This window comes from Centruroides vittatus, unplaced genomic scaffold (genome assembly GCF_030686945.1).
Source record: "Centruroides vittatus isolate TY-2023 unplaced genomic scaffold, ASM3068694v2 contig_808, whole genome shotgun sequence".
Classification (NCBI taxonomy): Eukaryota; Metazoa; Arthropoda; class Arachnida; order Scorpiones; family Buthidae; genus Centruroides; species Centruroides vittatus.
In genome coordinates, this window is record NW_027122526.1 from 95,799 (window position 1) to 119,864 (window position 24,066).

The window sequence follows — 24,066 nt, forward strand, 5'->3', positions numbered from 1 at the left end:
CTTTTTCACTGTTCTTTATTATCTAACACTATCATTAATTTAATAGTCTGCAAGTCTTTTTTTTAGGCTGGATAATCAGATTTCTATAATTTTTGTAAATATATTTTATAAGTTATAAGTTATGGTTATTATAAACATAGAAAATATTATAGATATAATTATTTTAATTATTATGAATGATGTTAGTGAGTAAAGAATAAATTTGTAACTACTGTAATAATGGAAAGGAATGTTTTTATCTTAAAAATTAATATTGATTAAATGAAATAGGGATTGATTTTGAATAGTTTAAAGGTAGCTGAAAGATTTTAATAATTAACTAAATCAAAAAAGTCATAAAGTTTTCAATATTCATTATTTAAAATGATTTTGTTTCAAAAATATTTATCCTTTATAATTTTTTCTGTCCTGTGAAAGCAAGAGAGTCTTTTTAAGTGACCCCATTATCGGTTTGGCCAGACCCACGGAATGGTGAAGAATGGGTCCGACTTATCTGGACAGACCACCCAAAAACCTTAAGTTTTTCAACCTGTCCGGATTCAGTCCCGGGGCCCCAGAGTGCTCGGCTGCCACCTCGACCACTTGGCTATCTGACCGAGGAATGTTTACCATTAGAAATAATGACTTAAAAACATGACTTCTATGAAGAATTAATGTTAGATTTTTCTATATTAAGAAGTCATTTTTAAGAAATTTATAATTGTAATATTTTTTTTTAACTTGAAAAGTGTTTCAAACTTCTATTCTTAATTTGAAATGTTAATGGTTTTATAAGTGTAAATCTGAAGAATGAAATGTAGGAATATGAAAACATAAGAAATAAAAGACAAAATAGAAATGATCTTGAATTGTATTTTTTAATTTATACATAAAAAATTTCTGTCTATAAGATAAAAGCAATTTTGAATATGAGAACTTTCTTTTATTTAAAAGCAAAATATTTTTAAATATTGAGAGATATCATCATTAAAATTTCATACAGAATTAAATTGACTTCATTTCTTATTCTGTGCGTTGTCACAGTCAATTAACTGTTGAATACTGGTCACCCGAGATTTTTACCTTTCTCAAATATATACAGATGAATTTCAATTATATCATCAATATTACTTTCCAAATTAAATATTTTTCCATTGATAAATACGAGCAAGGTGTTAAAAGCAGACGTATGCATTGTGGCCTCGGTGGTGACGGTGGATGGTCAATTGATCAGGAGTAGCAACTTATCACCCAAAACTATGTCTCTAGTTATTGATACATCTTTAGTATTCTGGAGATTTCGGGCTCTGCATCAAAACATTAAACTGTCGAAATAAATAAATAAATAAAATCATGCCTTCAAGAATATCGGTTGAAAAGACGCCATCTTGGTTATTAACAATAATGATGTCTGCAGTTTGTCAAATATAGAAATGAATGATTGGAAGAAAGGTGAAATTACGGGATAAAATGATGACATAAGGTTTTTTTTCGTCGAGTTTTAAAAGTCCCATGGGTACTAAGGCAGCTTTCAGCCAGGTCCACAATGATAATGAGGGACGGAGCCCGACATATTTTGACAGAAAAAATTTCTGGGGTTCTTTGTCCATCTAGATTCGATCCCGAGTAATCAAAAGGGATAGTCTGACGTTTTAACCACTTCGGCCATGAAGTAGGGGTTATATCGGGGTTTGTGGAAGATGGTCGAAAAGAACGAAAAAATGATCGTGGGGCTTTTAATTGAATTTAAAACCAAACACGAAATGATTGTTATCAATAAATAATGTGAGTGCGATAATCGTCCTTCGTGGAAGAGTCAAGAATCCATAAACTTTCAAACAAGCGGCAATTAACTTCACACTAATTTTGTTATGATTAAACGAGTGAGTTTCATATTAATAAAGAAAAATGGAAGTTTTACGATCATTATTCTATAGACGTTTATATCGTTTAAAAAAATTTATGGCAGTGATCCGCGGGATTCAAAATTGTGTACTTAATGGTCTGAGGTCAGAAAGGTTGGCGACCGCTGGGCTGGGGCATAGATATATACCGGGCGATCGTAATTAAAGTACGGAAGTATCCCTATTTAGCGCTGTCTAGAGAGAGATTAAACAATTCAAGTACAACTAAATCTGGTGTAGTGACATTTCAGGACATGCGGGATATTTCCATAAAAAATTAGTACCAAAACTCACCACTAATAACACTTCTGACACTGCAAACAATGCAAAAGTTTCCTTTTGCTTATAAGCATACAAGGTTTAGTAAAAAAAAGTGGTTAAGTGAGGAATCAGATGTTTCTTCGAACGGAGAAACTATAGCACCGCTCAATAATTTGGTGTAGCTCAAGGGTCACCAAACTTTTTTCACAACGGGCCGGATAACAGAGAATGACGAGCGCAGGCCGCATAACCAGTTTGTTCAATACAGCATACTGAATGCACAAAAAATAAAGACAACCAATATATTTATTTACTAATACACAAACACGACGGCTGCAGCAAGCTCGTAATTGCTTTTGTTAGAAACTTCATTGCAGGTACCGGTACTTACACAAAAAATTCTCTGTTAGTCGCAAAAAGTCGCCGAATTTTTTATTTCTCTGATTTTCCTAAAAATTATATTGTCAGATACAAAAATCAAATTGGACCGCTTCTGGCATTTATATTTACTATGTATAAAAAATTAAAATAAGTGTAAGTTTATCTACAAACTATGATATTTCTATATAAATAATTATATTTCGCCTCATTTGTGCACAATGTGGTCGCGGGCCGTAGTTTGGTGACCCCTGGTTTAGAGCAAATGAGATTAAACAAATTCAAATCGCATCATCCTATAAAAAGTAAACCCACGCAAATTCAAGTTTTTTTTTTCTTTTGTTTACGCTAAATTACTTGTTAGAACTAGAATCAGAATAAAAATTCTTAAGGAATAATAACAAATAAGTGATTATAAATAATTTGTTTAAGACAAATTTATAAAAACACAATTAAAATTTAAACAAAAATGCGCTTTCGAAGTAGGGTCAGACTTAATGAGGATTTTACTTGTTATTAGCATTTAGAATTCTTTTTATAAAACCCGCTCCTACCTTCAAAATTAAGCCTTTTGCATTTTATTATAGTTAAAAATATAAAAAGATTTTTAATAAAATATCATAACAGATGGTGCCACCAACTGTCGCCGAGAAAGTTAAGCAACTCGTTGCTGGATTTTTTTGTCTTCTAATGCCAGACATGCCAGTACGATACAAAGACTTCATGTACGGTTGACGGAATTTGAGAAATGTCGCATCATTTGGCCGAAGGAAGTAAGATGGCCATTTCGCCGAATTGTTTGCCATCTGGGGCATTTGATCTGATTCTGAGGGACAGTGGATACGTCAGGGTTCATATATATATGCGGGCAGGGTCTAAACATTCCAGACAAAAAGGACGAGGAGAGACGATCGTTTGATAGTCAGACAATGACGAACAGCCGTGACGGTGTCTTTCTACACCAGTGGCGTGCCGTGACATTCGATGATAGGGAAGCTATGTTTCTGTAAGAAGCCGACTTACAGGGCAACCAATTAATTGCGCGTTATTGCCCGTTCTTATTCGTTTGTTCGATAAGCCAGTAAAAACCGTATAATTCTATAAATGTCGTTTTAACAGATTATCTGACGTACTTAATAAATAAGAAAGTTCAATATAATTACCTCCGTTATTAGATTCAATAAATTCCCTATGGCCCCTAAATGCCAATTCTTGCTTTGAAAAAAAACATATAACATCTATTAATTTAGATACTTCTATTAATCGTAATTATCTCGTTATAATTTTCAATATTTATTTTATATTGTCTACCAATGTTAAATTCTATTCCGCTTTGATTTCCAAATTGCTTCAATTTTACGAAAGAATCGTCAAAATGTCGAAATTTTTTTGACGACGTATTCATATTTAATTTAGGCATCGGTCTTTCTCTTTTAATAATGTTTTCTTTTTCGTTATATGGTCTTGAACCAAAACTTTTTTAAAATAAATTTTTTTAATCACTAGCCACGATATAAGGGCTAAAATTAAAATTATAAAAAAACTTACTTGGTAAAACAAAATGTGTGACAAATATACATACCTAGTACAAAAAATTCTTCAATTGTACGAATATACTTTTAATGAAACTTATAATTAAATATAACTTTGTGAAGAAACGTACATAAAAATAACAAAATATTCTTTACTTTTTAAATCTTAAAACAATCCACTTAGTGAAATAGCTCCCTACGAGTGGCTAATGAATGGAATCAGAGACGGTCCAGGTATGTGTGTGCGTGCCAAATCCCGAGGGTGCCGATACCGGTCAATGTCAAATGCCTCTTTTGTCGCATCACTAGTATATTTCAAAGGACGCGACAGGGTTGTTGTAGATTTTAAACGTTTCTCACCATAGCTGTAAAAATCTAAATATGTTAAACTTAACAGATTGTCCGTCCTTCGTTTTCTAACTAATTCGTTTTAGGACCGAGTGTTCACGGAAATTTCCAAAATTTACAACTTTTCGGTCACTCTCATTGAACTGGAGAAATTTCTGTCTTTATTACATCTAATATTATGAAGACATCAGACCCCACTGCACTCGGCAAGAGATTGGTTGGGTTAAGCTTCTGTTTAAGTAAAATTTCGGCTCATTCATCAGGGTTTTATTTATGTTTCTAATTTTCTATTCGCTTAATTATTTAACTACTTCTTAAATAGAAATAAGTCAAAACCGGTTACTTTGTACTTGAATATCTTGGGAAAGAAGTGGAAAGAAATTTTTATGATAACAGATACATAAATCGTAAATTTGAGGAAAATAAATTCTAGAGCTTTTTTTGTACCACTGTGCGTCTTGTTCATTAAATTTGGTTGTAAATGATGCTGCCAAAGTAACAGTTAATTTTTTAACACTGTACTAGAATTGTACACGTTTTTACTCCATCCCCTTACAGATGGGACATACTAAATCGTAATATCACCGGTTTAACATCGAAATCCGTAAGTAATATAAGATGGGAGAGCGGAATAAATATATCAAATATTTTAATGGATTTTTTTAAAACTCCTGTCAACTATACAAAACTATCGTAAAAACATGCCAGTAAATTCCTATCGGTAGGGTTAAGTTATAAATCTAGTCTAGGGTGAACAACCTTTTTTATAACATGGGCCTGAATAAATTTTACGTTTCTTCCGCGCGCCGTAGTAGTTAATTGACGCCTTCTTGTGACTTGTAATTTTTTTAGTCTGCAAATATGAAATAAACAAATAAAAAGTTAATTACTACATTTATTTCTCTTATCGTTTTCGAAAATTACAAAGAATTGGAAAAATAACTATTAATTAGTTATTTTTCCAATTTAATAATCTATTAAAGATCTCGCGGGCCGGATAGAAACTTTTCGCCAGCCGTAGCTGGCCCGCGGGCCGGGGGTTGCCCGCCGTTGATCTAGTCTGCTCGTGATTCACATAATCGGGCGAGGGCGGCCGAACATCTAGTAGGCAGGTGGTTAACAGCCCACAACCGCTCCGGGATATAAAGCTGTACTCTTTACGAGTGTGTCGCTTCTACCAGCTAAACCAGGTGAGGTTGGTGCACTTTAAACCGCATGTGCTAATGCCTATATAATCTGGCTGATTGGAGACTGACCCGGTTTCGACATTCCTTCCGCCACCGAATTATTCGAATATACAATAGCAATCTTATCGTTTGTTTTTTTCACATGTAGTATAGAAATTTGTAAAAGATACATAATGCAGTTATAATAAAATATTACTTTTAATTAATGCTGTACGTTAAAATATGAAAATTTATATTTTATAAAATACAAGGGAAGGTCATTGGAAGGTGGAATCGGCGCTTCCATCGCTTCCAATGACGGCACGCCACTGTTGTACACTATACAGAGACTGAGAGACAGATGGAAGCCTGGCTACAGAACCTGTTTTTTCTCCTAACATCAGCACCCTAACAACGTCGGATTCGTTTGACATAGTGCCATGACAGAGAAACGTGGACTGCTTCGGATTGGCAGCATGTAGTCTTTATCTTTAGCGACGAATCGACGTTTCTATGTTGTTGTTGGGCTGAAAAAATTGCAGCCCAACAACAATATAGAAACAATAGTTCCAGAAGATTCTACCATTGCTCCATTTAAGTCGAATTCTACTCAAATGTACTTAAGATATGAGAGTTTTCGAACATCCTAATTCTAACAAAACTGATTCTACCTCATCTCGTGGGAATGAGTGAAAGTTTACAGACAAAATACGGAATGGTCCGTCGAGATCGGTCTATAGAAAGACAGACGCGGAAACTCCGAAATTCTGTCAAAAAATCTTTATTCGCATGGTTCACATGGAAGATCAGCCTGTGCGGCTTTATTTCTCCGATAAAACATCGGATGAGCCGGCCGAAGCTTTATTGCTTGGCCATAAGCGGGAAGCGGGAATAATGCCTTCCGGGAGGTCTTTTAAAGGTAACTGGTCCCTATTCAGACGTGGAGAAAACCCACAAAACTCCACGTGGCCAGCCCGTCCTGGCCTACGACCCGAACTTCAAGTGTTCAGGAAACAGAACCGCTTGGCCACTGATGGATCCAAGCAGTCTTCTTTTACAGATATGACCTTTTATTACAGGCTAAAAATCATCTAAATCAGTTCAAAAAACGTTCTCTGGTAATATGCGAACGATTAAAAATACATAATTTCAATTAAAATGGCTGACGGTATTATTTACATTACAGAATATACTACTAGAATAAAAATACTGGTTCAGTTTTTTAAATTCTGTTTTTGCTATTTTAAAATTAATTTCATAGTAAATTAAGTATATTTGAGGACAATTTTTTTTTGCTCATTTAATCAGTTCGTGGACATCAAAGTAATTTTAAAAATTTTGAAAAAATAAAGATTGACCTTGAATGGGACTCGAGCTTCTAAATGTTATATTGTTTTTTGTATTAAGAATTTATATAATTTTTCAAACTATTTCGTTATACAAGACCATAGTGAGAGATTTGAAGAAAAGAATAAAAATTATTTTCCCGTAGGTGAGTAAGATATTCTATCATTTCAGAATATATCCACTCATCTGTCATTCAGGACATTTTGAATTAAGCCATTTTAAATATCAATAATCCTATAGAACAAATTTTAATTTATTTATTGTCTAGGTATTTTGTTTAAAAATCTTTCTATATTCTAAAATTAATTTTGTGTTTTAAATTCATTGTAATTTTTAAAAAATTTTGAAATTATATCACAGTTATATAGGAAGACTTACCGATTCGGTTAATGTTACCTATGGTTCCAAAATGGCGGCTCGTCTCTTGATTCCAGCAAATAGAAGAAAGGAAACAGTGGGGACGCACGTTCTAACCTAACCTAACCTATTCTAATAATTTTGTCGGTAAAAATTATGGTAATTTATTAGAATACGTTTGGTTAGAACGTGCGTCCCCACTGTTTCCTTTCTTCTATTTGCTGCAATCAAGAGACGAGCCGCCATTTTGAAACCATAAGTAATATTAACTACTGATTCTTAAGAACACTGACTTATTTTGTATTTTAATGCCAAGAGTCCTTAAAAATTGTAATATTTAATGGTTTCATACTTTTCTAAAGAAATCTGATTTTCAAAAAAAAAACAGCAAGAGAGTACCTTATTTCCAGTTTACAGATATTACAACAGAAGCAATTGCTATTACTGCAAATTTTGACAATGTTTAAAAATAGCAGTTAATACTGGACTGATTTACAGAAAAATTTCCAATTATTGACATGACAATTCCAAAAAGTATTTTTGAAAACAGTTAAATTTGGTTAAAATGAAGATATTTTAAATAGTAACTTCTGACAATAGAAATAAATACATATCTTGTTGCCAATTTTATTTGAATATGTGGTTATATCTCTCTATTAAAATAAAATAAAATTAGCTGATCTTTATATTTGCTGCATTGATACTTTCGTTACAAATTTGAATTTCCAAGTTTATTAGAACTAAAATTTTCAATTGATGCCCTGCACGTTAAATTATTATGATGATAATCATGGAAATTGTTTATAAAATCATATTCTAAAATGTCTGCTAGAAGAACTTGAAATTTTATCGGTAAATGTTAGTTATAGAAGAAAATGAAATATTTCATAATCTTTGAAAATGCGTGTGATGTTAGTTTATGAATTTTTATATGGAAGATTCGGTCTTTGGAAATTTTAGGTTAATTTAATACTAGTGTTTATCAATAATTTTACAAAATGTATTTTCAATGCAAATTGAATAATTTATTATTTTACATTATTCCTTATTTTATCACAATAAGTGAGCCTTATAACATCAAGTGTTTAATATCAAATTTAAAAAAAAAAAACTATAATAAAAAAGAGGCAGAAAGCTTTTTATTTGTTTATTTAATAATTGCTGCTCACTGTATCAATAATACAAATCTAATGGCAACATGTGATTAAAACCATCATACTGTAAATGCTTTGCACACCTGTACAGAAAATTGACTAACAATGCCCCTTCGAGAAGCAGCTCGCTCCTCGTTTATTTTCTATTCAAATATTTAGTGACTTTGAGTCGTGACTCCAATATTTACAGGCTTGATGATTACTTATTTTACATATTTGTGGAAGGCATACTATGTGAGTGAAAATTATACATTATATACACCTTTTTTTTATAAAAAGTTTCTTTTATATATGCTTGCATAAGACAACTTCACAATGAGGTGTGTAGCTTAAAAAGTGATGCTTTACTCTGCAAAGTTGGATATCCATTGGTTATGCTTACGGGTTTATTCTAAGGCACGGCTTGATATTTTTAATCAATCACTATAGCTAAGCTTCTGACAAAGTACATAATCACAATAAATCTTACACATTTTTGTTGGGTGTCACTTTTGATCCCGGATTCTGTTAATACATTTAAGGTGTTTTGACACCAGACACCGTGAGGATTTCTTGTAGTATTGTATTGATTTTATCCCTGAGATCTGAAGATTAAGGATATACAGAACAGTATCTTATTGAGATAAATGGCTTTCTTTCTATTATATAGTAAATGATATTAAATTAAAAATGAAACAAGCATTTTTGACACACTTTACACATACACTGGTGAGCCTTGATTATCATTGTCATCCAAATTAGTCCTTGCAGGATAAGTCTGACCTCCGTCGTCAAAGAAACGCCGAAACGTAAACTCAAAGAAGGCATGCTCAGAATGTTTTCCATTTTCTGATCCCTCTTCGGATGGACTCTCTTCACTAGAATTGGAATTGCTGCTCCTTAGTTTATCCATGTCTACTGGGTCAAAATTGGAAGTGTCTGCAGGATGCCTTATCTTAGGTAGATAAGGAGCAGGCTGTTTTCTGAGGCCACCCTCAAAATCTATGGAAACAAAAAATGGATGTTTTTTGATATCATCAGCTCCATTCTTTCCCAGTCTTTTATCAGGTCCACAACACAGTTTCAAGGTTAAATCTGCTGCTTCTGTAGAAAGATTTGTCATTTTTGGTATGTGTAGTGTTGTTTCCCAATTAATCACCTAAGAAAAAAGAATAAAAAATAATTTATTTATAGAATTTTTCTACATCTATATATAATAATGATTTAATGCTTGTGTTTTTTTATATGTAATCATTAGAACTTTAATACTCACCTTGTATTGTGTTTCTGCAGGAGTACTGGCCAAGAAAGGAGGTTGTCCTATTAACATTTCATATAAAATTACCCCAACACTCCACCAGTCACATGACTGTGTATAACCTATAAAATAATAGAAAAATATTATTTTGTTGCAAAATTAAATGAATTTCAATAAATTATTAAAATTTCATATAGATGAATGAACATTCATTCAGGAAGTAACATTTATTTCATTTGAAAAATTTCAAAAAATAATATATAATTTCGCATATATAAAATGCATCCTAGACTGTTCCAGAAAGAAAATTTACAAACTAAAAATTTTTTGATTCCACTTCCAATTCATTTTGTATAAAATTTTTGTCAGATATTAAACTTGCTATATGCTGACACAATGAAGTGACTTTCTTTCAAACACTTGGCAGTGTTTGAAAGAAAGTCACTTCATTGTGTCAGCACATAGCAACATATATCACAACACGGTTTCAATGGTATCAAAAGATATTAAACTACCAATTTTGTCACTAAATTTTCTGTCATTATACACCTTTTTGTCACTGAATTATGTATAAAAATTATGAAATTAAATAAAACACTAACCAGTCCTCATTAACACTTCAGGTGCAATATAATTTGGTGTACCAACTAATGAATGAGCTAAACACCTTTGATGTTCTCTTCGCCTCCTCCTTTCTAAAGGTTTTAAATTGGCACTACTCTTACAATGGCATTTATTATTCCATTTTTCTTCTGGATCCATTGAATCTTGGCGACTGTGTTCCCCTGCAAATTAGAAATTAATATATCAAATATATTATAACAGAATTCAGACACACTGCACAATTGTGAAAACACTAACCATTACTCTGATAATATTTTGAATTATGAGTCCAACGAAACCCTGTGCATAGACCAAAGTCTGTTAGTTTAATGTGACCATCTCGATCAATAAGAATGTTATCAGGTTTGATATCTCTATGAATAAATCCCATTTTGTGAACACTTTCAACTGCAAGCACAAGTTCTCCAATGTAAAACCGAGCAAGTGATTCCTGAAATACTCCTAGTTTGATTAACAGGGACATGAGATCACCACCAGGAATATAATCCATCACAAAATACAGATTGTCTTTGTCTTGAAAAGAATAATACAACTTAACTACCCACTCATTATCTGCTTCTGCTAGAATGTCTCTCTCAGCTTTGACATGGGCCACCTGATTTCTTTTTAGAACATCTGCTTTTCTTAAAGTTTTCATTGCATATAAATGATTAGTATCAACTTTGCTAACTAATGCAACTTCTCCAAATGCGCCAATTCCAATTGTTCTGATTTTTGTAAACATGGATTTATCCATTTTTGCTCTTTTTAAACGAATATAATTTGATTCTTTTTGATGTAACATCTTTCGCATCTGATGCTGAGCTTCATTAGATAAACCTACTTTTGCCATTTCAGTTTCTAATTGCTGTCGCCTATGCTCTCTCTGCTGATGAAATTTTAAGACATTTTCTACATGTTGTTCCATGAAAAATTTATAGGCAGCTGGTGAGTAATTTTTAACTTTTGATTCTCTTCTTTCCTCCTCCTTTTCTTTTGATAAGACTTTCCTTGGAGGTATTGGAGATTGATGAGAAAGTTTATAAGATGGTGATGAAGGATTTTTCCTACTATCTTGTGTTGTGTCCGATTGTGTTGATGGTGATGAAGTAGATGTGGTAGACATAAATGAAACAGGAGACTGACTTAGACCATGTGAAACTGGAGAGTCTGATCTTGATGCTGAACTTGCTGTATCCATGGAAACTGGTGATGGCTTTCTTTGCAAAGAAGAATGTGAAGAAAAAGGCATAGATTCACCTTGCATATTAAGATTTACTCTCATATTATTTGCATCTGAAAGAGCTGAAACTTGTGAAATACATATACTTTCTACAGTATCTACTAAATTACATGTTGTAGGATGATTTGATGTTTTACTACTGATTAATGGTGCAGAAATAGATATATTAACTGAAACAGGATTTCCAGAATTTGTAAAAGATGGAGGTAAATTGTTATTGAGTGCAGAAGAAGCTGCTTTCTGTGCAGCTAATGCAGCAATGCTGGTTTCATAGCTTGGAGGATCTGTTGTTGGTACAGTAGATGCCAGTTGATTATGCACAGATACTATACCTAATGGTCCATCTTGTTTCACTTTCTTCTTTTGTTTGTTTGGCAAATGAGGTGCTATGGTTGTTAAATTAGCATTTACAGTTACACATTCTCCACATGAATTACCAGTATTTTTAACAATAGCTGAATAAGAAGGTGGAAGATTTGCTATTCCACTTGACTGAATTGAAGACGTATAAGGTGGAGGGGGCATTTGGTTAGAATTGGTAAATAAATTTATGTTTGATGAATATGGTATCATATATGATGATGAAGTTTGTGTCTGCTGACTAGCAGTTAGAATGGCAGTTGTTGTTAAATGACTGCGAGCATTTGAAGTATAAAATGTAGAATTTGTTACTTGCCCAGTTGCCAATGTATGATAGACATCTGCAGGAGAGGAAGTAGAAGTTATTTGAGAATTTGATGAACTATTAATGGGTGCCTGTAAATTTTGAGAATATGTTGGGACACTTTGTACTGAAGAAAAAGGTGTGGCATGATTCATTTGAGCAAGAGTTAAACAAGCAGGTAGTTGATTTGTTTGTTGAATATACGATACTGCATGTGATGCAGTGGTTACAGCTGGAGCAGTAGGAGCTATAGCTGTTTGAAGAACTGGTTTTTGCACTTGGGTGCTTTTCACAGATTGCATAATAACTGGAGGTTGCGATTTTGCTTGACGTACACTCCATGCTTGTAATGAAGTAGTACGAGGAATGGCTGTAGTCAAAACAGTTGCTGCAGAAACTGATACATGTGCAGAAGTGGCTTGAAAGTTATAAGAATGTTGTGTTTGTATAGAATTTTCAGTCGGTGGTGGTGTTTTCTTATGCTGTAAAACAGGCGGCACTGAATATTCACTACTACTGATTGTTGGTGTAGGACTCTGTCTTCCTGAGCTAGATGATGCATATGATGGAGGAGAAGAGGAATATAACGAAGAACTAGATGGATATGGTGGTGGTGGTTCAGTTCGTGATGATGATGTACTACTAGAGTAAATATTTAAATTTTGAAGTTGATGAGCTAATTGCTGTTTTGCTTGAATGGCATTTGATACCACAGCAGTAGCCCAACCTAATGCAACTGGACTCGTTCCTCGCTGTGGTGTCGAAGAGGAAGACCCAACAGTTTGCTGTCTTGAAGCATGTGGCACAGGAGATATCCGTTTTAGAAAATGTTGAACATGATTTCCAACTAAACCACCATAAGGAGTCTGAGTTAAAGGTGGAGTTGGAGGACCCTGTATTCCTCTTGGTGGAGGTGGAGGTGGAGGAGGTTCATTGTGTGGAAAATTTGGTGACTGTTGTCGAGAAAGTTGATGATGATTCTGAGAATCTGAAATATGTTTTCCATTTCCACCAATTAATTTGGGTGCATCAGGAAGAATTCGATGTTGAAGACCAGTGATGCTAATACCAGAGTTATCTGTATGTGCATTACCAGAATTTTCCACAGATCTAGATAATTCCCGGTTACAGCTTTCTTGAACATTTAATTTCCGAAGAGGTTTTGCATTCAAAAGATCTAATAAAGTAGAAGAAAATATATGTCACAAATTATAAAACAAACAAAAAAAATATTACTATTTATTTAAATTAAATTAACACTAACTAGATCTTGTAAGACCATTAATTTCATGTTTTTGATTTTCTGTTACAGCATCTTGCTTGCCTTCTAAATTCGGTTCAATGGATTTGCCTGATGACAGCTTTGTTATCCGATGTGATGGTTCCTGCAATTGACAAAAAAAAAAAACAAGTAAATATTTAAAATTCCATTAATCTAATGAATTAGTAAAAAATGGCATATATCATCTTTATTGATAACAGAAATCAGGAAAACAAAAGTGATTTCTTTTGCCGATTCCATTAATCTAATTCATAAATATGGATTCAACTCGATTTGTATAATTGATAATGTGTATCTTATATAATCAAAAAATAATTATAGAAATATAATTTGAATTTCCTTACAGCTCTATTTTTATAAATAAAATAAGAAGCACTCAAAGAAAAAAGAGATCATCATATGCTACATATTATAATAATTAAATTAAGTATCATATAAAGCTGAAGAGGTGCATATTTGGAAAACTACAGAATGAAAGGAAAAATACATCTATAAATTTAAAAGTTATAAATCAGCAAATTTCATTGATAAATTATCTGACTATAAACAGAAAAAGTAACCAAAGACCAAGTCTCTTTCAACTGATTAATATCAGAAGTGAAACATTATACAAATTGCAAAAAGAAAAAAAAAAAGGAAGAAAATAGATGCCAATGGCATTTTTATTTAAACCAAAGATTGATAAACGAATTATTTTTTGGATATGTTCAAATACGTAATTCCTTTTTTTTTCAAAATTAATAAAAAAATATATATATTTATATAATTAAAATACCAACAAAATTGCAGTATAATGGCACATTCTAATACTCACAAAATTCTATGTGACTTTCCATATTCTTTATTTGAAAGCTAATTATTTTTTTTCAGATTAATGGGGAAAAGATAATAGTACTACCTTTTAGATAATAAATAAGAATCTTGTATTAAAAATAATGACAGTATCATTAATAATTTTGATGTTTGTTTGTTTAAAAAAGTCAATATTTTGCAATAGTTAGTTACGAACAGAAATCCTCTTATATATAACCTACTGGCATCCAAGTTAGAATCTATAAAAATTTTAAAAGACTGAAAGTACGAGTTAGAACGAAAACTGAACTTTTCTGCACTTTGTGCCAATATAAAACTACCAGTAATTGATAAATGCATAGATGGTCGCATTAATCGGACAAACAAGAGGGGAAAAAAAATCTCTGATAAGTAAAAACCATTGTAGCTATTTGACCTAAATTTTTTATTTACCATTTAAATGAAACAGAAACAGGAATACACTTATCCTGTGATGGAATGTGGGAGATAAGCTTATCAAAAACAGCCATCAATCATTAATACATTTCACTCATAACAGTGCAGCATGCCCTCCAGAATAAATACATCAAGGATAAAAATTCATTGCCTAATCATTTTAAAATACAGAAAATATGGATCAATAATACAGATTGACGATAGAAAACACCCCACCTTATGGTTATAAGTAAGTGGGAGTCAGACTGCATTCCATCATTAGTGCAGGAGGTGGTACAAAATTGAGTCACATTAGCAGTGAGCCTTTTCTGAAAGTAATCTAAACTGCAGACCGGTTCTCGGATTATTAGGGTCGACGACCTTTCGTACACGTGACTCTTTAAAGGCCAGTTTCTACACAAACGCCAATCTGTCACAACAATCGCTAACGGGGAAAGGCAGATGTTGAAATTAGGAGCAACGTTTCGTTATTGACGAACTCGAAACAACATTCACACCAAACCGAAAGAATGCCAGCCCCCATTTTTAACGTATTTGTTAAATGATAACGGCGTTCGGGCGGCAGTTTTCGATCGCGGTGACGATTGCACGACGTTATTTTGTTGCGAACGCGGAAATTCGACACACGCATTTCCGGGCCGAGATACACTTCCAAATTCCGCAAACGGGTTGCCAATAAGACGGCGCCAGAAAGGATTCTTCCAAAATGTGGGCCTCTCCAGAAAGAGAGAGGGAGGGAAAGAACGCCCGAGTCTCGATCCACCTCCAGTTTCGATCGGGCGATATAATTTTATGCCTAATATGCCCTAATGATATTCTAGTCAAGTTGATTAGGTTAGTCTGAGTTCTCTGAACTCCAGAAACCTGAATAGTTGTCTCGGAATATTCAGGTCAGGAGCTAAGAAGGGCAAAAGCCTAACAGCTTAATACTCGATATCAAGAGAAACAAAGTGCCTTAGAGGTGATTCGATTACAAACGAGTTGTCTGCGTGACTTTTGGCGCCGATTTTTTTTTTTTTTTTCGTATCGCGCCCGTCCCCTACCGTCCAAAAATGCATAAACATAACACTGAAGAATGTAATTTTTTAGAGACATAGCTTAAGACTGGCACGTATATATCCAAAAAGAGGGAGAGAGACAGAGGAGCGAGAGAAATAGCCTTATTCTTGATTCCTAGCACAAAAACAGGCAGTTAAAATTAAAAAAAAACGAAAAAATTCTGAACTATTTAAGTAGACAGACCTGTTTGTGAATCACCGTGGAGGCAGTTACCAAAAATGACCTCGGGCTAACGAATTCTGTTGAAGTGTGTCGATCGTTCCGGTCAGTCGGATGGAAGCGGAAGGACGGTGAACACTATCGACAGCTGTATCATAGCAATATCAATATATTTACTATACTGGCTAAAATTGTATTCGAAGCAGATTATCCAGAGATGCAGGTTATACAAGAGCAAAAAAAAGAATACAGAATAACAGAGTTTAATCTATTGGCACCTCGAAATTATACATTACAAGAATGATACAGAAGTTACGATAAATCATCTCCCCGTTACAGATTTAATCATTATCAGTCAAATTACCAGTCAAGGTCGGAGTTGTAGTGAGATAAATATACAGAGAGAGAGAGAGAGAGAGAGAGAGAGAATGAAAGAGATCCAGAGAAAGAGGGAAGAACGGAAAAAAAAGGCAGTAGTGTATTATTTACGTGACAGATCCAGAAATAAATAATATGAAGACTCAAGGACATTTTTGACGAGCAGTAACTTAAGGCGTGATTCTAATTTTATTATTTTTCGAACAAACCCATGTTCTTAAAAAATGAGATGATTTCTTCGAGTCAGTTGAAACAGTTTATTATTATTTACGATTATTATCTAAGGGCAGACACGCGCCTTCAAACTTATAGTGTATAAAAATACAGAAGTACAAAGCGGCAGCCAACATATTTTTCCTACCCATTCCCAAATTAGACGGAATCGAGGAGTAAACAGTCGGAATGAGCCAGAGACTGACAAACAAAAATTGCAGTCAAAGCTGTACTGGTGGGATGGTTTCCAGGAAAACCGTCGCAATACGCAGTCTGAGGAAATTAGACTTCATTCTGTAAGACAAGTCGGCGTCTCTTGTCGAGGAGGTTAACCCAATTTTCAAATTTCGTATTCCAAGCTTTTAACGACCGCGGTAGCCAAATTAAATGCCACTTTACGGGGATGGGATTTACGTCTAGCGGTACGTCTGACCCATTTGCGTAGCGGTACGTTTAATTCGGCACTCGACACAGGATGACGTTGCATTATAAAAAAAAGGACGTCCTGATAGGATACAGGAAGACGAGCCGATTAACTCTGCTTGTTTTTGCTCCCCCTTCTCATCTCTCTCTCTCGCCATACTGTCATACCGGATTTGTTACATGGCGTACAGTACATAAGCCAGATCAGTTCTTAATGAGCTTAAAAAAACTTACCTCGGCATCTCTAGAATTGGCATACTGTTGTAAGATAATCTGAGAATTACAGTCCAACTCGTTCGATGCCCCGTCGACTTGACCGCATCCACATTCGCTAGTGGTACTACTACTGGCACTGCTCAATTCGGTCAGATCGCCGGTGGCAAAGGGCAAAAGGCTGTTTCTAATCTCGGCCAGGGCCTTGAGACGATATCCATAACTACATCTAGAGGTTTTAGTAGGTTTCCTCCCATCCTGACCGGTGATAACGGGGAAATTCTGGATACTGACAACTTGAACGTTGTTGTTATTATTGTTGTTGTTATTGGAGGGTGGTGGTGGTGGTGGTGGTTCGTCTTTTCGCTCCCTGTACATGGAACGATCGCCTTCCCTTCGGTTCATAAGGGTCGCGCGACACTCACTGAACACCGAATTAGCGTTTTTTTTTTCTTTTTTCCTGTCTCCCCTAACCGTCTTCTTTGATAGTGGGATGCGAGGGGCGATGGGCGAGCACAGAGCCGGCGTACATCATTATCAAAGATCGAACCGTCCACTTCATATCTTAATAGATAGAATTTTCCTGCACGTTCAACACTAATGTCGTACCGCCGACAGATGCACACTGTACTGAGTCTCCTTCAAGGCCAATCCACCGCATCGCATCCAAAAATAACACATCCTGGTATTTTAAGATGGTCGCTTGCAGTCTTTACCAAGAATTCGTCCACATCCAGCCAAATGTTTTGGAGGTAGGTCCTCTCCTAATCCTATCCTCCTCTCGATATTTCAATCCTTATCTGTCACGTTACAAGCAGGTGATGGCATGTTTATCGGGGAAGGACTCTGTAAAAGAGAAAAATCTAACGTCAGATGCGAGTTCAAATTTTCATGTAATATTTGTAACAATAATCTAACGTTACCGTAAAGCACAGCAGTACTGACTACCTACTAAATATTTTTAGCCGGTTAGGTATCTCGTTGTATTATAAAAATGCCACCTTGTGCTAAACTATTCGGGAATAATTCCAAATTAAAATATCTCAAAACAACAAAACATTGTTAACATTTTTTTAAAAGCCACTTTTAACTTTCGACATTTGAACTTTTATTAACTACACCGATACGTTCTTTACAACGGAGAAAGGATGAAAATGGCGGTCATTAATTAAAACCCAAAATAAATTTGTGTTTTCTCTATCAAACCTCTTCTAATAAACTTAAGTTTTAGATTTATTAAGACTTTAGATATTTTGAAAATTCAATAATAATGTTATTTTATTATTTTTAAAGAAAACTGCTCTTAATAAAATGTATTTTAGAGAAAATTGTCTTCGTTGTTGTATGCATGTAAAATTAGAAAACATTTTTCAAAACAAATTTTTTGTTATTTTAATATATTGATGTAATGAAATTTTAAGGGTGACTTTCTCCATATTTATGAGAAATCTTGAGTTTAGACAGACAGACACATATACACACACAGGCTGGTAAAGAAAAAAACATTATAATATATATATATAATTTTTGTCTTCTCTTTATAATTTTTTTTTTTTTAATTTTTGGAAAACTTGCTAACTTTTTACAATTTAAGGATACTTTTTCCCGTTGAAAAATATTTAATTGACAGTGTCCATTGTTTTAAATAAATTTTCTTTATCTTTTCTAGATCGTTGAGAAGCTTTCGAACACATTATGTTCACTTAAAATTTGTACCCGATTGAACCATTTAAATTTTTATCTACTCTGGTTCAGGTTAACTGCACCAAAACTGGCATTTAGTTTACCGTCATCGGAACCGATGTTAACAGGAAGAAAACGGCCGAGAAAGAAGTAGGACCTCTGCCATGCTTGCTATAAAAAATGATAGTAAAACCGTCCATCAATCATCCTTGATAGAAGAATGCTCCATTAAGAGGAAAGAAAACTTGGAAGTAAATGAACGTAAATAGGATTTAACAACAGTTCAGAGTATAAAACGTAAGAAGAAGGGATAAAAAAATTGTTAGAATCTGAAGAATGTTATATGACAGGCAACGAGAAATAACAGAACATCAAAATCAGATCTGGAATGATGAGTTCAATCGAAAAAACAACGATAAATACGCACAACTTACGCTTAAAATTCCTACAGTTCTCTGCATCTAGCCCCCATAACTACCGAGATACTAAAGGGAATAATAATTTTGGAGTAGAGATAATACAGATTGTTTTCCTCTCCCTTCCAATAAGTCATGTGACGCCCTTCCCCTATTGAATCTTTTTTTTTCTTTTTAATTTCTGTATCGTCTCCGACATTTTTAAGACAGTGGGAAAGTCGACAGGTGTCGAAAATGGGTCACGTGCACTAAGAAGGAGGGGGGAGGATTTTCAGAATTTTTTGATCCCTCTTTTGGAATGTAATCTCTAGATCGAGTTTCGGAAATTCAATTGAAGCAGAAATTTTATTTTAAAGTATGTGATTACTTTATATTCCTAATCTAATACTTAAATTTAAAAAAGTGATATATATTTTTTTTTAACAGGAAGATTTGATATATTTAGTAAAAATTTTTAAAATATTACTTGGAAAAATTCTATTACAAAATTCGATTTTCTTAAATTTTCTTCATTTATGATTTAATTTTTATGGTTTATTTCTGTATAAATATAATCATAATAAAAATGCAATACGGAATTTCCGTGAGAAACGTGTAATGATCATACTAAAAACTATTTATTAAATATTTTTCTTAGTATAAGAATAGAAATTAACATTTTAAATTTAATAAGTTTACGTTTATGTTCAAATACCATATATTTACATTCCTTAATAATCATGCAACCGATGAATGAATTATAAATTTTCTTTGAAATTGGTAGAAAAATAATTATACTATAAACAGCAAAACGTGTCATTAAATCATTATAAAGTAAGTTGTAAATTATTTTATATTTACTATAAAAAAAATTATATTAAAATTTAATTATAATTTTTTTTTTAAATTTTAGCATCTTTTTAAATTAAAGTTAAAATTCATTTTCGATATACTATTTTATATCATATATTTATTAAATGTTTTTTTCTTTGCATGAGGATGGAAAGTAAATTGAACAAAGACAAATTAATTACTATACATTATTTATATAATTTCTAATCTTAAATTTATATACAAAGACAACAGCCTATACCTCCCGTGTATTCCAGCAATTTTAGATAATCACCTGGTTAATCAGTACAGAAAAATTCCTTCTGTCAAATTATCCGATCAAAACATGTCACAGTAATCACGGCTAAGTTTCGGACAAACAGATAGAGATTATCCTAAACAAAATCTCTGCTAATAATGTAAAAAGTTCTCTAAAATAAATTCTATAAATTTTTTCTGATTAAAAAGACTAATTTATTTTCTCTTTGTACTCGAACTTAATTTCTTTTGCAAAATAAATATTTCTTTTTTTAATCATCATTTTTAAGATAATTTTAAAACAATATTTCCAGTTACTATAAATTAATTATAAGCAATATTTTACATACTGAAAAATGCTATTATTTAGGATTATATAATATTTGAAGCATCTTTAATTTATTCAGTGATTTATTTATGGATGCAAATGTTTTTTCCTAATCCATCTTCCTTAATCAAAATGCAAGAGATAAATTTACTTTGCTTAGAAATGAAGAGAATTTTTTTTTTTTTTTTTTACTAATTTAGAACCTGCTAATTTTGGTTATTCATGGTAGCATAAATATTATCAACTACTAAGAATATTCAAATTGATATATAATGAGTATGGATTTTGATATGACGATATTTTGGAAAATGACCTGCAGAAAATTCTTTGAAAACTATAATAAATATTTTTTATTTCAATTTTTGGGAATTTGTTATTTTAAAATCAGATATAATTCTTCAAACTGTTCAAACTAGTCTAAAGATGTTTCATATTCCGAAAAAATTAATTATACTTGTGTTAAATTTAGTTGTTCTTTTATTTATCAATTTTAAACAGTTAAAATATGTAGTAAAATATTAAGATATTATTATTTAAACACTTATATACCTACTTTTATTAATAGGACTCTTGATTTTTGGAGATAACAAACAATTCAATCTACAGTAAGACCTGAAAATATAAATACAATATATATATATCCAATATATATACATATATATATATATATATATATATATATATATTGAATATGAATATATATATATATATATTCATATTCTTAGTGTAAAAATTAAAAATTATTATTCTAAAACTGAATATGATTCAAGCCATCTATAATTTACTATTGTTTATTACAAAAAAAAGTTTTCTTCTCCACTATCATTTTGTAACTGAATATTTTCCAGCTGAACCATATATGAACTTAACTAAATCTGGAATTATAAAATAACCTTTTAAAACTGAATTTTTCTATATATATATAATTTAATAACAACTAAATATATAAACCTTCTTATGGAAAACATGAAACCATCAAAACTATATATATATATATCTGGTCAGTAACAGTAACTTGTGTAAAGGACAAAGTGAAGAGCCCACATCTATCTGTTGAAAGTTTGCACCTGTCACTAGCCATGTGTGCTCTTTAATGTTTTGCACCTGGATTACAATTTTTAATATTTTATTTTTAATTTATCTAATATTGATGTAATAAAAACTAGTCTTTTATTTCTGTGTTACATAGTTTTAAAACAAAAAGAATCTCAATAAATAATTACAGTGATAAATAAAATAAAATTTTATAATTTGTAAAAAAAAAGAAAAATTATGTTTAAAAAACTGTGTAACATTTAATGAAAATAAATTGTTGTTCTGGAGGTTATCCGTAAGAATTTTTTTGGAATTAGCTTTTGATAGACAAGTTTATATCAGGAATTCTTCAATACTTTGTCACTCTGCAGCTGTATCGAATTTCTAATTTCATCAACAGGAAGAAGTATTTACTAATGAATTACTATTGATTTATAGAACTTAATAATAAAATAATTTGATAAATAAAACTCTAGGAATCATTTCAGAAACAATTTAAAAATGAATTAAACAAATTTTATATCAATTAAAATTCTAGCAACAAATTGTAGTTTTAATAGAATAAATCTAAGAATAAAAATAAGGCAACAATGGAACTATAATATTAACTTAATTATTCTTTTACTCAACTAGAGTTTTCACAATTTTCTAAACTATACATAAAGCCAATCAATTTAAAATAAAATTAATGATTAGAAAGACTGGAATATATTATTTACATATATTTTATTATTTATAATGTTATGGATCAGTTGCAAAGTTGATAAGCAGTTATCAAAGCAAGATATTGTGTAGAAAGACTTGGGGTGAGACACAAGATATCAGATGGTTAATTTTTTTTAAACTTTCTTCCAGCCACATTGGGTAATGTTTCTTGTTGCCAAGTTGACTACATTCTATCTGATCTAAGTGGTAAAATTTTGTAAGTATAATTACACGCAACAAATTAAATTTTGCTGATATTTTGAATATATGTTTTGTTAAATTTTTATATTAATTACAGAAGCATCCAATTAAAATATGGAACTATAAAGATATATATTTAATAAAACATCATCTCAATTTTCTGTTTAGCTATTTTTTTCCTCCTTATAGGTGTTTTAATACAGTGAAATATTATGTTGAAATGAATTGTAATTAAATGTTAAATCAAGAGACAATTTCATATTTCTACAATAGTAGGAATAATAATAATAATTATTACTATTACTATTCAATAAAAATTTTTTTTTTTAAATTAAAAATTCTGAACAATAAAAATAAATAAACAAGTAGTCTACCAATTTATAACTGCTTTATTTGAAAAAAAAATTGAGAAAAATTCACAACTGATGTAAAAAAAAAATTCAAATAACTTAATGATAAAATATTAATTAAATGCTAATAAAAATCATAAAATTAGGATTAAACAGCCATAAATCAATGATTTCTGTTTAAAAAAGCACACTGTTTAATTATTTAGAAAATCTTTTCTTAGATTTATAGATAAATTGTTATAATGTAAAGTTTTGTGGTTTCAGCAAGTTTTATGATTAAAAACATTGCAGAACTTGCACGCACAAAAAAAATTCCAAAAAAATACAATTTTATATATATATATATTTATCAGAAAGCAGATGATCATTGATAATGGACCAGTTTAATGAACAAGTTTTATGTTTGATCATCATTAAAAAATTAGCATAAAAATCAGAATTTTATTTTATTTAATCTTATAATTAATCAGCATAAAAATTCCTTCATAATTTTAAAACTAATTAGATACAAAATATGATTTTAAGCAAGCAATTTAAAGCATTAATATTTCATTCTATAAATATGATTAATCCATTAAAAAATAATACTTGTGTTAAGATGCCCTTCTCTGTTCCATCATAATTTCAGCAGCTAATAAATGCAAGTGGTCTATCAAAATATGATTTAATGTACTGTACTATCAAAATAATACTGTAATTTGAAGACCATCAGGCTACTCTCTACAAAGTTTTTATTTGATATATTGTACCGTATAAAATGATAATGTTTATTATTTTAGCATAACTACAACATGCCCTTACTATCAATCAAGAATACACAGTACTTTATTCTCACATTCAACATCAATCCAAACTTCAGACTATCTGCAAGAACAAAGGAAAATCTATATTGCATATTGCACTGAATAACATGTTCCTATCACATTTTATCATCATGTACTTAGTTTGATGCACATGCTTATATATCATTTCTTACCTTTGTTCTTGAGAATTGAAGAATGGATGAATAAACATTTGTTGTTTTGTCTTCTTGCTAATATCTCTAAGAATCTAAAGCTATCATATGACACAATTCTGAGTTGTCACAATGCTTCTCTAAAGTTCACCTTAAGTTTACAAGGATTTCTCTTAT

At 31.8% G+C, this 24,066-nt stretch overlaps 1 protein-coding gene across 3 annotated transcripts in view; it reads right to left on the reverse strand.

Annotated features, from left to right (window-relative positions):
- Positions 1 to 8,405: 8,405 nt before the first annotated feature.
- LOC136982119 (serine/threonine-protein kinase Warts-like) overlaps positions 8,406 to 24,066 on the reverse strand; it is a 35,180-nt gene continuing 19,519 nt past the window's right edge. For 2 of the 3 annotated variants that reach the window (XM_067278544.1, XM_067278543.1), the window contains exons 2-8: positions 21,197 to 21,255; positions 17,170 to 17,994; positions 13,438 to 13,558; positions 10,525 to 13,350; positions 10,266 to 10,448; positions 9,679 to 9,785; positions 8,406 to 9,564 (exon numbers count right to left, since the gene is read on the reverse strand). In XM_067278544.1, coding sequence (XP_067134645.1) covers positions 9,121 to 9,564; positions 9,679 to 9,785; positions 10,266 to 10,448; positions 10,525 to 13,350; positions 13,438 to 13,558; positions 17,170 to 17,553 — 4,065 coding nt within the window. In that variant the 5' untranslated portion in view covers positions 17,554 to 17,994; positions 21,197 to 21,255 and the 3' untranslated portion in view covers positions 8,406 to 9,120. Of the gene's footprint in view, positions 9,565 to 9,678; positions 9,786 to 9,914; positions 10,045 to 10,178; positions 10,449 to 10,524; positions 13,351 to 13,437; positions 13,559 to 17,169; positions 17,995 to 21,196; positions 21,256 to 24,066 lie in introns of those variants that run through there. The other variant, XR_010881851.1, reaches the window with a different exon arrangement.